Raw genomic sequence first — 14,035 nt, 5'->3', positions numbered from 1 at the left:
AAAGTTGCTTGTGAGTTAACAACAGGAATCCAATGATCACCAAGTGCTGCTCTTGGCAATGAGCATAAGTGACAATGATAATTGTAAATTCACTCTGCCCATCACTCTACAAAACATCAAGTTAAGATGCAGTTTTGTAGAGGTACTTGATGCAAACAACACTGAAGTGCATGCAGCTTCTGAAGCAAAGCAGAAGCCCTGTCTAGAAATGACCTCTTTAAACCACAGAAACAAACCCTGGGTTTCCTTGAAGGTCATGTTGGCTGCAGCACATGCCATTGAGTTAAATGGCTGTTGATCACCCAGAGAGAAATGTCAGGAGAGCTTTGATCTCACTAACCCATGGAGTCAATTAGGAACTGCTAGCTTTTTAACCCTGTCCCTCTGGCAACTGAACAGTTGAACCACAGAGGCTCAGGGTGTTTTGCCACATTCCTCATCAAATGCCACTAGGGATGAGCAAAAAGAAAAAAAACCCCTCTGTACTGAGAGGGAGCAGAGTATGATGAGGGTGTGAATGTGAGGGAACAAGAACAGCTCAGATGGTAAATGACAAACTGAACTGGTAGACAGAACAATTAACTTTGGTTACAGCATTAGATGCAAAAAAGACCCCATCAACCAGGCTTTCTTTGTCATAAACAATGTTTTATCAATATTCACATTTTCTTCAGAAAGAGAAAATATAGAAGGACCATCCTAGAGAATTATAAGCAACAAAAGACTTGAACACATTAACACTGGAGAGATCTCAAAGCTCAGGCTCCTCTCTAGGATGCTGGACAGGAAGCTAAATGGATCCATGTGAAAGCTGGGGATATGGCTGATAAAAGGAAGCAGTGCTACTTTGCTCAGAGCCTGCAATCCAGCAGAGTTTTTCAGATCACACTTTACAGTCTCTGAAAAGTATCAGCCAAATTAATGGAATTTTGGGTTGTTTCTGACACAAAGAGGACTTTGTGGCTTGTTTCATTTTGCAAAAACTCCAGTTTGAGTATCAAACTCTGCCCCAGATTGAATGGGATGTCTGGCCTTGGATTAACCTCTCCAGGGAGCCCAGGAGGCTTCCACGAGTCCGTGCAGGAATGACTTCAGAAGGAGTCCAACATTAAAGCCTGTTACATCCCAGTGTGTCTCCACACCAAAAACCACCAACCAGTGAGCAGCATGAAATCTTCAAAGTGTGAGTCAGTCATCCCCAGTCAGAACTGGGCACAAACGTGTTTTTTATTTCTGAACGCTGGAGCAGACTTTGGAAGAGAGGGAAGAGCGTGCTGCCATGAAGATGCCTGGAGTCAGCTTCCCACTCCACCTCTGAGACTAAAGCTTTGTGACATCTCTTTAATGTTTCTCTTTGGCAGTGCTTTCAAAGGCTTGCTGTTTCTCTCTGAGACAGTGTCCACTCACCTGTCTTTGGAGGAGGGAGGCAGATGAAGGCCTCGAGATAAAAACATGCACACGAGAAACGAGCGGGTTTGAGATTTCTTTACTGACAGCTATCTCATGCACACCCAGAGAGACTGCAAACCACTGTGGGACCTCTGAGGTGTGGGCAGCTCCCAGGCAGGCAGCACCAGGACATGCTCATCACCCTCCTCATGACTGCAGGGCTTCGTCCCTCTGCATCTCAGGGACGGCTGCCCATCAGCAGAGAAGCAAGCTCTATTGCAGCCCTTGTCACTAACACTCGGTGACTGCTGGTGCTCTATTCATCCCAGAGTTCATCCACTCTGGCAAAAGCACTGCCCAGAAAGGGCAGCAAGGACCAGCTGACGTTAGGCTACTCGGCTGTGAGCAAATATAATAGAAGTAAAGCATTAGGCTGGTCCTCAATAAAGAAGATACAGCTATTTTAAGTATCAACTAAAGCTGCTTATTCACAGGCTCCCTGTAAAATATGAGATGTCATAAATGAAATGCTTAAAATGGGTGTTTAAGGAAGGCAGCAAAACAAACATTTACATAATCTTTAAATATTAATAATAGTAAATAATACCTGAACATCTGCTACCTAGAACAAGGTCACTGACACAGAGCTAACTCCCTAAGGGTCAAAAACCCCGCAGTCTCTTTTAGCTTATGGATGCTCTTTGACCATCATCAAAGCAAAAACTCTGTCATTGCCTCTGTACCCTATTGCCTGTCTCTAATGGGCTGAGGGCAGGCAAGAGAGCCATGCTTATTGGGCTGTTAATAACACAACTTACACAACATTTGTTTGCTCACTTGCTCTTTACAAAGATACTTTTTCTTGAAAAACCCTTCACCTTTCTCTAATACTGGGATTTTTTCCATTTCACCTTGCATAACCCCAGCCTGCTCTGCCCAGTGGTCACAGCTGTGTTGTGCTGGCAGCTTGCTGGCTGTCCTCTGCAGACCACCAAGTGTCACTGTGGCCACCATAAAACAGCTCATACCCCATCCCCTTTTTAGCTAAAGGTGGAATTGTAGGCTGGCCCACCAAATTTGGGAACCATCAACAGTATTGGGTTTCTTTTAGTCTTAGGGCCACTCACCATTTACTTATGGTATTGTTTTAATTTTCCAGAAGTGAGGTGCCTTTCCCACCTGCAAGGTAACATCACAGGCCCAATGCAATGCCATAGAGCTGGAATCTCAATTAGACCAGAGAGGGTCTTAGGGCAGTGACAAGTTACAGCCACATGTATCCCACAGGCTCCTCCTCTCCACTTCAGCAGTACAAAAGCCTTTTTATCCTCCCCAGGTCAGACCACATCAGCTGGACTGGCACTGCCACAGCCAGAAGCTGGAAGGACTCATGGTGCGTAGCAAATCACTGCGACTGCCTGACAAATACCATTACAGACAAAACTATGAGGATTGCCTCTTGCCAAACTTTTGTTCCCTTTCCTTTATGTTTTCTTCCACTAGGCTTATCATCTGTCACTAAAAACACACCGTGCAATTCTGCAGCTGAGCAGGAACCTGTAGCACCTGCTTTCTCTGTGCTCTATCTCAGGGCTTTCCAAGGCTGCAGCCTCAACAAAGCTGTTTCCATGCTTTGTTCCTCATCACATGCAATTTCAGTTTGCTAATACCACACCTTTGTCCCAAGAATCTCTGCAAGTTAAGGAGGTCTTAAGCAAAAATTTTAAAAATGCATAATGTTTCTCCTTTATAAAAAAAGGAATCTTCTCAGCAAAGGCACTTAGGGTATTTCTCAGTTTTATAAATGTTATTCCAAATTTTGGCTCTAGAAGAATCTTGATGCCATGATAGGAGGTAGCATGGGAAAACAAGGCAAAAGGGAGACTAAAATGCAGTTCCCATTAACACTAGAAGAGTGTCTGTGTAATTACATGTGTCTGTTTGGTGTAACCTGTGCTCAAATGTGTTCTTCAAGGACTCTGCAACACTGATGAAAATAGTTTAATTCAGATCTGTTTCCAGAAATATTCTGTATTCCAGAAATACAGTGCAGTGGTTCCACTGGGTGCCAAACCATGAGCACAACAGAACAAAACCCTGCAGCTTTCCCCCAAAACAGGCATGATGCCCGGACATACATCCAGTTAGGGGGAAAAAAGTTAAAAAATCACCATGGTTCCCAAGCTGCCTCCAACTGAGTCAAGGTAGGGAGTCCAAATATCCTCCCAGAGAAGCTCTATCATCCCACTCATCAGACCAGCAGGTCTTTTGTCCAGAGGACAGATCAGCTGCAGAGCACAGATCAGAATGTTCAGTTTGTCTGTATCAGGCACTCAAAAGTCAACAGCCAAGCTCCAAAAATTGAGGTTGGCTAAAAAATAAAAAAAAAATTAAAAAATAAAAAAAAGGGATGAGAAAACCTAAGACAGCATCCTCTGACCTTATAGCAGGGGAGGGCATACCTGGCATTTAGGAGGCATGTGCACTTTGGTCAATTCACGCTTTTACAGCTGTTTCATAAGGAAGCCTAATTCCTCCACAGCCAGCTCCCAGACCTCATCCTTGAGCCTCAGCTGCACCCAGGGCTCAGTGTGTTCCCACCAGCCCCAGGGAGATCTACCTATGCTCCACCCAGAGGGCAATTTAAGGCAAACTCTTCAACCCTAGAAGTAGCAGACCAAGTCAATGCTGATTAGGAAAAAGGTTAACTCCAATATTTAGGTTGGATTACAACTTGCTGGTAAATAACATTGCAGGGGCAGGAAACACTGGTTATGACAGGATTTGAACTCTGGAGCTTGAAAATATATACATATAAATTATGAGCAGAGGTCAGCACTGTGCTCTCAGAACAGCACACCTGCACTGAGGGGCAAGAAACATCTTTTGAGCCACACCAGGAACAGACAGGTCCGAGAAGCTCTGTTCCATGGACCAGGTGCAAAGGGCACAACACTGTGTCCCACTGGGCAGGCAGAGGTAGCCGTTCACCCTGGATGGCAAACTGACAAAGGATGCAGCGTTAGTCATTCAGTGAAAACTACAGAAAACTCTGCCCTTAGCTCTGGAAGGATTTGGTTCTTGATGTAATCAGAAGAGGGATTGCCATACTGGTATTCCAGCAGGTTTTATTCAGCTACCCTCTTATCTCTGCAGCAGTGAGTCTAGAAAGGTCAGGCAAGCACATTCCTGTAACTGGGTGTGACCAAAGGCAGAAGTGAAATTGGCAGAGGTCTCCCCTCCCACTCTTTTATTTGCTTATAAGAGTTTGAGACAAGATTTTTTTCTGGACAAAAGTATTCCGCTTTCTCCTAGTAATGGTAGGCTGTGATGCACCCAATGAGTTCTTTACTTTCAATTTAATCACATCAGCTGAAAAGCTCATTGCAACTTCACAACCATAGGTGAACATTAAAACCTGCAGCTTGTTTCTCTTCTCAACAGAGTGAAACACTTACTGGGAGGGTCCATCCTGAACTCTGGGGAATGCCAGCCAAAAACAGAGCCAACCATAGCAGCAAGAAGGAATGTAGGAAATGTACGGAACACAGAGGGCAAGGAGGACGAACACGAGGCCTCTCAGAGTTGGCACCAAGTCTTTTCCCTTCACACTGATGCATCTGGACAGAGGTTTGTTTGCTTGGTTTTTAATTAGATTGTTAATTGGATAATTAGATTGATCTTAATTAGATTAGCACGGAATCAAGAAAACAATTTTTTCCTCACCTCCAAAGGCCGGCCGCATGGTGAAGTCGTGTTCGTCGACTCTGAGAAGCTGATCCGTCTTTCCCTTCCAGGCTTTGGTCAAGTCGCGATTCCTCTTCAAGATGTGACTGCAAAAGACAGCAACAGCATTGCTCCAATGTCTCTGTGCCCAAGTGCCACAACTGCCAGCCCAATTTCAGAGCCACTGGAGCAGCAGCTTTGCAGGCACAATCCCAGGGACTGTGGGGAGACTGCCAGCACCACAACGTAGACACAGAGCTGCCTTTCCACAGCATCAACTCAGACCTTTGTGCCCCACAGGCAGCCCTGCCTCCTCTGCCCCCTGCAAGGACATGGTTGTCCCTGTGCTCCAGACACGCCGGCTCCCAGGGAGGCACAGAGCACAGCGTCTCTCAGGGGAGCTGGGTACAGTGAATGCTGCAGCATTCATTCCACGGCCGCAGCAGTGGAAGCAGCTGGATGCCCCACGTTACCTGGCCAGGATTTGGCCAGGTACCAAGGCAACATTGTCATGAGAAAGATCTTTTCAATGCTGGTCACGCAATGTCATACACTACTTGGAAACTGCCCCATTAACTTCACCAATTTGGTGCCAGCAGTTTGTGTGGACAGAGGGTCTTCTGGCTTTCAGCAATAACAAAACCACCCCTTCCTCCCCACAACAGCAGGAAGAGAGGAGTTCTATCTAATGAAGCCTTCAGTCCCTCACTTTTCTGAACATTAAGGTAGGAAAAATTCTAACTTTTTATTTGAGATATTGTATGATAACAGTGGAACAAGGATGACAACAAACCCCTGAGAAAGGCGCAAGGTAGTCACTAAAATCCCATAAGGGGATAACTAAGCAGCAGACAAACAAATTTAATGCACTTCTGGAAGAAAATCCAGATCAGCATCCCTGACTGTTCTGCAGTGGTGTGAGTGGAAGATTTGGAACATTAAGGTTCCTCAATTCCTTTGCTCTGGACATAAGAGCTGACGATGTTGTAAGTACCGCTGCAATTAGTTTCTGGTTTCCAGTAACTTACTAAAAATAATTATGATAAATAGAAAGAACTTTATATAAAAGGTTTAGGTTCCTTTTCCTGTATGGAAAAAATATGACTGAAAATAAAGAACAAAAAATCTTGGAGGAAAAATAGAGACTACTTAGTCTTAAATTTTTCATCAAGAATTCAGAACCCACAAAACAATCACCCCATTCATAAATGTGGGTATAGAAAGGGATGTTCTAGATTCATAAGTATGAATCTAGAAATAAGTATGAGCTAAAGAGAGCATAAATCACAAATCAGAAATCAGAAGTATCATTTCCTGTCAGAGCACTCAGTTCAATAAAGAAATTATGAAACCTAAAGGGTGTTGAGAGCTGCTCCTAACATCAATAACCCATTTCCTTACAATAAGGAGGTAAAAAGGAAGAAACAGAATTTAAAAATACTTGTATCAAATAGCTGTTTTGAAGGCATATAACCCCGTGTACCCCGGGGCACATGCTACATAGGAAGTTGGATCTCCCTCAGGTTATTTTGGGCTCCTGTTTCACTTAGGATGCCAGAGCTTCTCTCCCTGCTGGCTGTGAGAAGGAGCCGGCCGGAGCAAGCGCCCTCCTGACAAGGCTGCATTATGGTTCCCTAAAAGCAGGGGTGTAAAACCAAGCACAGCCATTAATGGGAATGGTTGGAGGCAAAAGCTTGGCTTTTAACTGCTTGCTGCAGGGGGGGAAGCTTTGTTTTGCTGCAAAGTTAGGGCTGCTGCCAAAGAGTTCCACTTCACCATCCGCTGCACGGCCTCTGTGCCTGAAAAGCTGGAAGTGTGGAAAAGGGATCTTCCTGTGTCTGCTTGACTTTAATTATCAGGGAAAAGCCAAAGTACCAGGGAATGTTCAATCAAGTCTCTCTCCTCAAAAAGGGGGTAAAAAAGTCTAATCAAAAATCCAATAAAACATTGGATTGCGTTGTACCAGGAATTAGTATGGAAAACCTTGGCAGTATTATCTTGTAAATCAATGGCTCAGCCTCACTGAAATGCTACATTTTGATCAATTATTTAAAAATCATCAAACAGCAAAGAGCACACAGGAGAGCTGCTGCAAGCAGTCTGTGGTTGCAGAGGTTTAGAGGGCTGGCTGGGGACATGGATACTGTCTTAGGAAGAAAAGAGGTTTTCAGGCACATCCTGAGCCAGGGGCTGCATTTAATAGCCATCATTTAATAATCAGTTCGTGCCCAATCCTTCAGGTATTATGACAGCCAATTCAGATTTTACAGAAAGAGCTCTGACAGTCCCTTTTAAATCAATTCAATCCATTTACAATGTTTTTGTATTGAAATATTTTTAATGACAGGAAGCCTATACAGCCTTTAAAATTTATTACTACTTTTGTCTGTTTAATCCAATTCAAGACCAAGTGTGTTTGAAAAAAAAATAATTCTTTATAATACATCAGCTGTGCTGTATCTTCTGTGCCTCTCTGGCAGTTTCCCATGCCAGCCCCACTGCTGTTTGGCATAGGGAGCACCTCATTACCTGCAGCTAAAGTGCCACCAGCTGCCAGTGCTCTTGTGGAGCTGCAGGGTGCTCTGAACACTGCTGCCCACAGGGTGCCTTTACTGACAATCTGATCACCAGTATCTCATAAATCCTCCCTGATGTACTTATGGTCTTTAGCATTTCTGATTATAGATTTGTCAGGGTTTCTTTCAGCTTTATGTATTCTCTGCAATTCACCACTATTCATTTAAATCCACCCATCTCCCTTTGTCTTTTTTTGCCATGATTTTCATATATAATTTTATTGCTGCTTATATTTCATTCAAGGGGCATGAATTTGATAAATCTGACTTCTGTGAAGAGTTGTTTCTGTTTAAAGAGAAGAGAAGGGGTGACAGATAGCTCATTGAGCTTCTGTAAAGGCCTCTGTATTATTGCCCTATTTTTTTAAAATCTATTTTCCTTTTCAGTCACTTTTACTCAGAATTGTCTCAATTGCATAAAATAGACGCTTTTTCTATTGCCCAATATATCAAAGAGAATTAATTCTTGATGGCATGAGAAATTACAGATAACAGCTCAGCAGGATTTAAAAAGAGCAGGTGTCTATGCAGACATTCAGACCTTTCCAGAGCAAAATGAAGAACTTTCAGGTTGGAAACAGTCCTCGTGCTGTAGGGCATGAGGCAATGGCTAAGTGGTGAGCCTGAAATGAACGTGGTCTCCATCCTGAGCATGGCACAGCTGTTGGCAGCCAGAGTCTGGCAAGTTTCTGCACCTTCCCCTGGAGAATTCAGAATGGATTTTAGTCACAAGATGGTCCCATGGTCATGGGGACTTGGTTCCAATTACATATTGAGATGCAGAGAAGTATTTCTACATATTAAGTGAAAGTGTTACAACTCTTCAACACATTCTCTGGGGGGGAAAAAAATCCCAAAATGCATTAGGTGAAGGCATCATTCACTTTGTGTAGTGGCCACAGCAAGCTTGAGGAGATGCACACCCAGCACCAGCACCAAGGAAGGACAAGGCCTCCTGTTTTTTTAACCAACAAAGTGTGTGACTGCTGCAACACAAAACCCTAGAAGCTAAACTGAAAAGAGAAGGTGCAAGAACAGTTTATGACTGCCATAATGATTAGCTCACTCCTAGATGAGAATTCCAAATTGATTATCCCCACTGTGTTATGTGTGAGTCTTTAATCATAATATGCATGGATCATATGGGATCAGATATGGTTGAGAAATTTATGACAAACTGGGAACATCATGATCCTTGATTTTGGTGAAGTCTCTTTCCAGTGCCTGTCAGGGCCACCAATTCAAGTGGGGCTTTACGAGCCCCACCTGCCCAGGAAGGAAGGCCTGGCCTGAGCTGGGTGGCCACCCCAGTCTCTATTGCTTCCAGAGTCTCAGGAAAGAGGTTCTCTGTTGCCCTACCTCCGGATGTAACATGCTTCACACTTACTCATCTGTGGGGTTATGCTGGGAGCAGGAAGGAAAGGAACGTGACTTTCCTTGTCAGATTTCTAGAAAAACTAAATCTGATTCTGGAAAAGGATGGACACAAACACAAAGGGTGTGCACAATCACTGCTGTCTTACACATTGTCTCCCTGTTTTTTTTTCCACATTGTTCTTTGGCCCTGGCTGATGCAGTGTTGGGAAAAAAAGCTTCCATAGACATCAACTCCTGCACCAGCAGTGCCCTGGGCTTGAGCTCCAGGCTAGACATACACCTATAAAAAAATGGTCATCACATTTCAATCACTGAAGCACTAACAAACCCCAAATTTTTTGAGAGACCGCTCATAGTGCAAAGAGGATCTGTGAGGGCTGGGAGGTACCACAGACTAGAGGATGTGTCTGCAGTATCCAGCTGAAAAATGGGAAAAAAATGCAGCTCCACAAGGCAACAGAGGGAAGTCGCTGCCGGCAGCAGCAGTTTCAGCAGGGATCACCAGACTGCTTGCTCCAGTGGAATGCTGTTTGGAAAAAGTTTGTGTGCTGAGCCTTGTGCTGCTGTGTCCTGCTGATTGCCTTCTGCTTCTGGGTCCCAACCTAAGGCTGGCATGTAGCATGCCCTGAAAATGGCATCTCTAATGAGATTCTCCAAAGGATTGACCACTTCCAAAAACCTTGGCAAGAAGTCTTTAGCTAAGAACAGGCCAAAAACACTTCTATATCAAAGGCAGATTTTCTGCTGTTGAAGCACGAGGCTTCACATGGCTGGTAGGAGAGAGGAACAGGCAGACTCAGAGTAGGGTGGGCACAGGTCACTGGAAACATGGCATTCACTGGCACAACAGAGATGGTAAATGTCTCGTGAGTTCTCAATTTATGCAGAGCAATAAACATTACCAGAAGCATTACCAGCATTTTTTATAGAGCAGTAAATGTTTTAAAAAAATCACTAATTTTCAGAGTTTCTTTTTGTCTTTTGGAAATTCTGTCCAGCTGGATAATCTAGCAGGATTGCCAGCATTTGTTTACCATTTCTTAGAGGCAGCCACTGCTGAGCTACTGAAGTGTACCCAAAACCATTTCAAAAACTCAGCGCTGGACATGCCAGCAGCACTTGCTTGGCACTCGGGGTGAGGCTGATGCTCTGAGGAAGATGCAAGCACAGCTAAATACACAGTACAGCCAGTACTACCCTCAGCAAGTCTGACATGCCCTGGCAGCACGAGCCCAAACTGTGTACACTGCTCTCTGGAAAATTCCAGCTATCAACACAGCAACACAGACCCTGTGACGCACACACCTGCACCTTTCCACATTTACACTGCTTCCTTCAGCACCAGGCTGTTCTTCCTCTCTGTAAATTTATTCTCTGGTGTGCAGATAAGGCTGGAGCAAACATGCCCTGCCCAGCAGTCACCCAGGCGACTCCAACAAAACATTTTGCTTTGCAATTCATTCACCACTTGAATTCTCCAAACAAAATGAAGTGCAAAATTTTTTAACCAACAATGCTGTTCTGGAGCCCTCAGTTTCATGCACCATTCATACATCTTGCACATCAGCAAGAACACCCTCAACTTCATAAAAACCAGTACCACTGATATCCTTCAGTTTCTCAATATAAAGAGACTGGACACCATGGAAAATGTGAAAAACTACTATCGAAGTATAAAAGGAGGAGCTGCTACTTGATGGTCACACACCAATTTCCTACGCAAAGCCTGGGCCCTCCAGAGCATACCATGAGGCAGTTTTGGGCAGCAGTCAGGGCAGTGATGCACACAGGCAGTTGTTTCTTTGTTATACCTCAATCTGTAGGAGCAGAGATGGGTTATCAGTGAGGGGGGATGCAGGAGTAAGAGAAAATTAAATGCAAGGCAGTTTCTAATCAAGCAAGGATTATCCATTCAGCATGCTGAGCAAGGCACCACTCATGGAAAAAAATAATGCATTACAATGTATTAAAACAAACACCCCGGAGTAATTAAGGATGCACAGGCAATTTAACCTGGCAGCTCTTAATTTGGCTTCCTAACCTGACTTTCCCCATGTTCCTTCCCCACTTAGGCATAGGATCAATAGCTTCTCCACAGAATGGTGGCAGAGAGCTGTCCCAGAGCCTGCAGGATCAGCCCCCCCAAGTGCCCAGAGCTCCGTGGGGAAGGACCTCTGCACCCCGGAACCTCTGTGCAATGTCCGAGTGAGAAACTGCAGCGCTGAAGGAGTTCTGCACCTGCACAACCCTAGAGATATTCTTGAAGTCCAAATAAAGATCTTCAGATCAGGCTGATTTATCACCTTAGTGGACACAAAATATCAAACTTAGCAACTGCAGACTCCCCAGTATGGGAAATATTTTCTTTAATAAGAAAAGTTCATTGTAAAATTTACTCTGTTTCTTATGGTAAGTCATCAAGAGAAATACTAAGCAGAAAATGTGATGAAATAATTTAAAAGACAATTCTTTTAATTTCTCTTACATTATTAGGAAACCAGCCTAGGAACTAGTTTTAGTTTCCTTTTACTAGAATAGTCCACTATGCATTGTTGTTTTAGGGACAACTAAATTTTTTTCTGCTTAATTTATTAAGAATATTGAAATATAAAGATTGAAATATAATTGAATAGAAAATTAAAATATTGGCACTCCATACACTTCTTTTTGTTGCAACTTGCATAATTCTTTGTATTTAAAATGTCATTCTCATTTGACAATCCTTAAAACCTGATTTCATACAATTTTTAATAACTACATGGCATAGGAATCATATGTATGTATGTGTATATATATATGGCCTATAGAACCTCAGATCCTATCTAGATGGAAAATTGTTCATTTAAATCATTACACCACAGAATACTAAATAGTATTGTTATTCTTTGTAGTGTATTTATAAAAATAATTTTAGCAGTGCTTTGACTTAGACTCTGTTACAACTCACGAAAATATCGGCACTGTAGAACTTTTCTCCAAGTTCAAATAAAGCACAAATCTTTTAAAGCAGGGAAACTTTTACTTCAGGGCAAATTGATATTTAAAGAAGGATTTACACTATTTTATTACTTCAAAATATGTGATCTTTACTACACAGAAAGGTTTGCAAGGAAGTGCTACTGTTCAATCCCCCACATTCCTCAGAATATAGACATTGGAATATTTTCAGAGTTCAATGAAAGATCTCATTCAATAACTGAGATTCTGTGAACTTCAGTGGTAAAACTTCAGTTGACTATACGATTTCAGGATCAGGCCCTGGCTGTTTCAGCTTTTTAACATTTACGTCACTAAAAGCATATGCCACTGTATTTTTTCAATAAGTAGTGTAAATCTGATAGCATATTATGTTTTCTTTGCTTCCAATTTATCATGTTTCTTTTCAAAACATTCAAGTAACAACACTCCCTATAAGAGTGTTGAGTGACAAACCAAAAAGTCCACAAAAATAAATGAAAATTTGGAAGTTTACAGCCATAGTGAAACCATTTAATAAGATGGATTAACCCAATTTTATTTTTGAGCCCTTCAAACAATGAATAGTCTTGTAAGATATAACTGCCACTGGATGACATAACCACAAAAAAGGATAACATACTTTGGACTGTCTGGCAGGTTTGGAAGATTATCTTTTCTAATGTAAACCTCTAGACAAATCTCAGCAGCGGTAAATCTAATAAACTTTTACTAAGACCTTTAACTCATGCTGGTGCTTTCACTTAAAATACATTTTGTTACGCTTCCATGTATTTATTTAAAATTACTTTAAATTTTACAATCTCTGGCTAACTTCTAGGGTTTGTTATCAATTACCACAGTGTGTGCTAACCAACATCCCCATCTCGAATTGTCAGAGGATAATGGGCAATTCCAAGTGAACATAAGTAACACGGACATTGCAGCAAGCAGGTGGATAACCTGCCCCGAAGCAGTGCTGAAACATTAAACAGCATGCACATTTGGCCATCTCTGTTAACTGCAACTCCTCTGAATTCCCTCAGAAATTTGCATGTATGGTTAAGAATAATTTTGCCAAAGCGGTCAACTTCTCTGCAAAACCTGCCTCACTCACAGTTAACCAAGGTTAGCCATAGAATTGTCCACTTACCCATAAAACTAATTGTACTAGCAGAGACTGTTATAAAAACATTATGTAAAGCTGTTTGCACACACAATATACATGAAGACATTGACAGAGTATGTTTTTACATCCCTGTAGTAATGTATTTGTAACACTGCAGGAAAAGACACAGACGTGATTTAGCAACCCTTACCTTGCCCTCTGCACATCCACGTGCGTTGACCACCTCCTCCTCCTGTGCTTTCTGCTTTCCACGAGAAGAACTAAGCAGAAGATTAATAAAAGGAGTTTTGTGAAATAAGGCATCTTGCTGGAAATGGGAGCCGGGCACTCTGCACTCCAGTGGGCTTAAACATTGAATCAGCTCTGATTCTGGCGCGCTGCCTTGGTCAGCGGGCAGCGGCAGGAACGCTGCGATCCCGGCGCGATGCATCCGACAGGCTCTGGGCAGCTTCGCACTCAGCGCTCTCCCTCATCACCGCTTAATGATTGGCCATTACTCACCAAGTTTGCCTCGCTGCACATCGCCACTGGGTCCTAAAGGATACTTGCTAAAGCCATTATATAAAAACCCGCAACTCTGCACGCCGGCTTTTTGCTTAATCCCCTAATCTCGGTGCTATCCTCCTGCCAGACTGTAAAATCAGGCTGTCCCTTTTCATTAGGCTTTCTACATTTTTTCATCCTCTGTACGGCATCTTTTTCAACTGGTACACATTTCAGACGTGTATCCCATTGTAAAATGTACGTCTTTTAATGGACTTAGGGCCGTTGAGGCTTCACCTGAATCTTCATGTTGTTGAAGACAGAATATGAGCTACTTCCTCTGAAAAAACTGACTTTATTTACTGCTAACTTGAAAGGAAAATTAAACCAGTAACTCCAA

General features: G+C 42.9%; 1 protein-coding gene across 1 annotated transcript in view; it reads right to left on the bottom strand.

The window, feature by feature from the left end:
* Positions 1 to 13,488, bottom strand: part of LOC121340003 (gamma-aminobutyric acid receptor subunit rho-2) — a 30,582-nt gene extending 17,094 nt beyond the window's left edge. Inside the window, exons 1-2 of the mRNA XM_041412344.1 lie at positions 13,343 to 13,488; positions 5,116 to 5,222 (exon numbers count right to left, since the gene is read on the bottom strand). Coding sequence (XP_041268278.1) covers positions 5,116 to 5,222; positions 13,343 to 13,455 — 220 coding nt within the window. The 5' untranslated portion in view covers positions 13,456 to 13,488. The remainder of the gene's footprint in view (positions 1 to 5,115; positions 5,223 to 13,342) is intronic.
* Between the last annotated feature and the right edge of the window lie 547 nt (positions 13,489 to 14,035).

The sequence above is a fragment of the Onychostruthus taczanowskii genome, unplaced genomic scaffold (genome assembly GCF_017590055.1).
Source record: "Onychostruthus taczanowskii isolate IOZ18803 unplaced genomic scaffold, ASM1759005v1 scaffold39, whole genome shotgun sequence".
Taxonomy (NCBI): domain Eukaryota; kingdom Metazoa; phylum Chordata; class Aves; order Passeriformes; family Passeridae; genus Onychostruthus; species Onychostruthus taczanowskii.
This window is presented reverse-complemented; position numbering and strand designations above follow the sequence as displayed.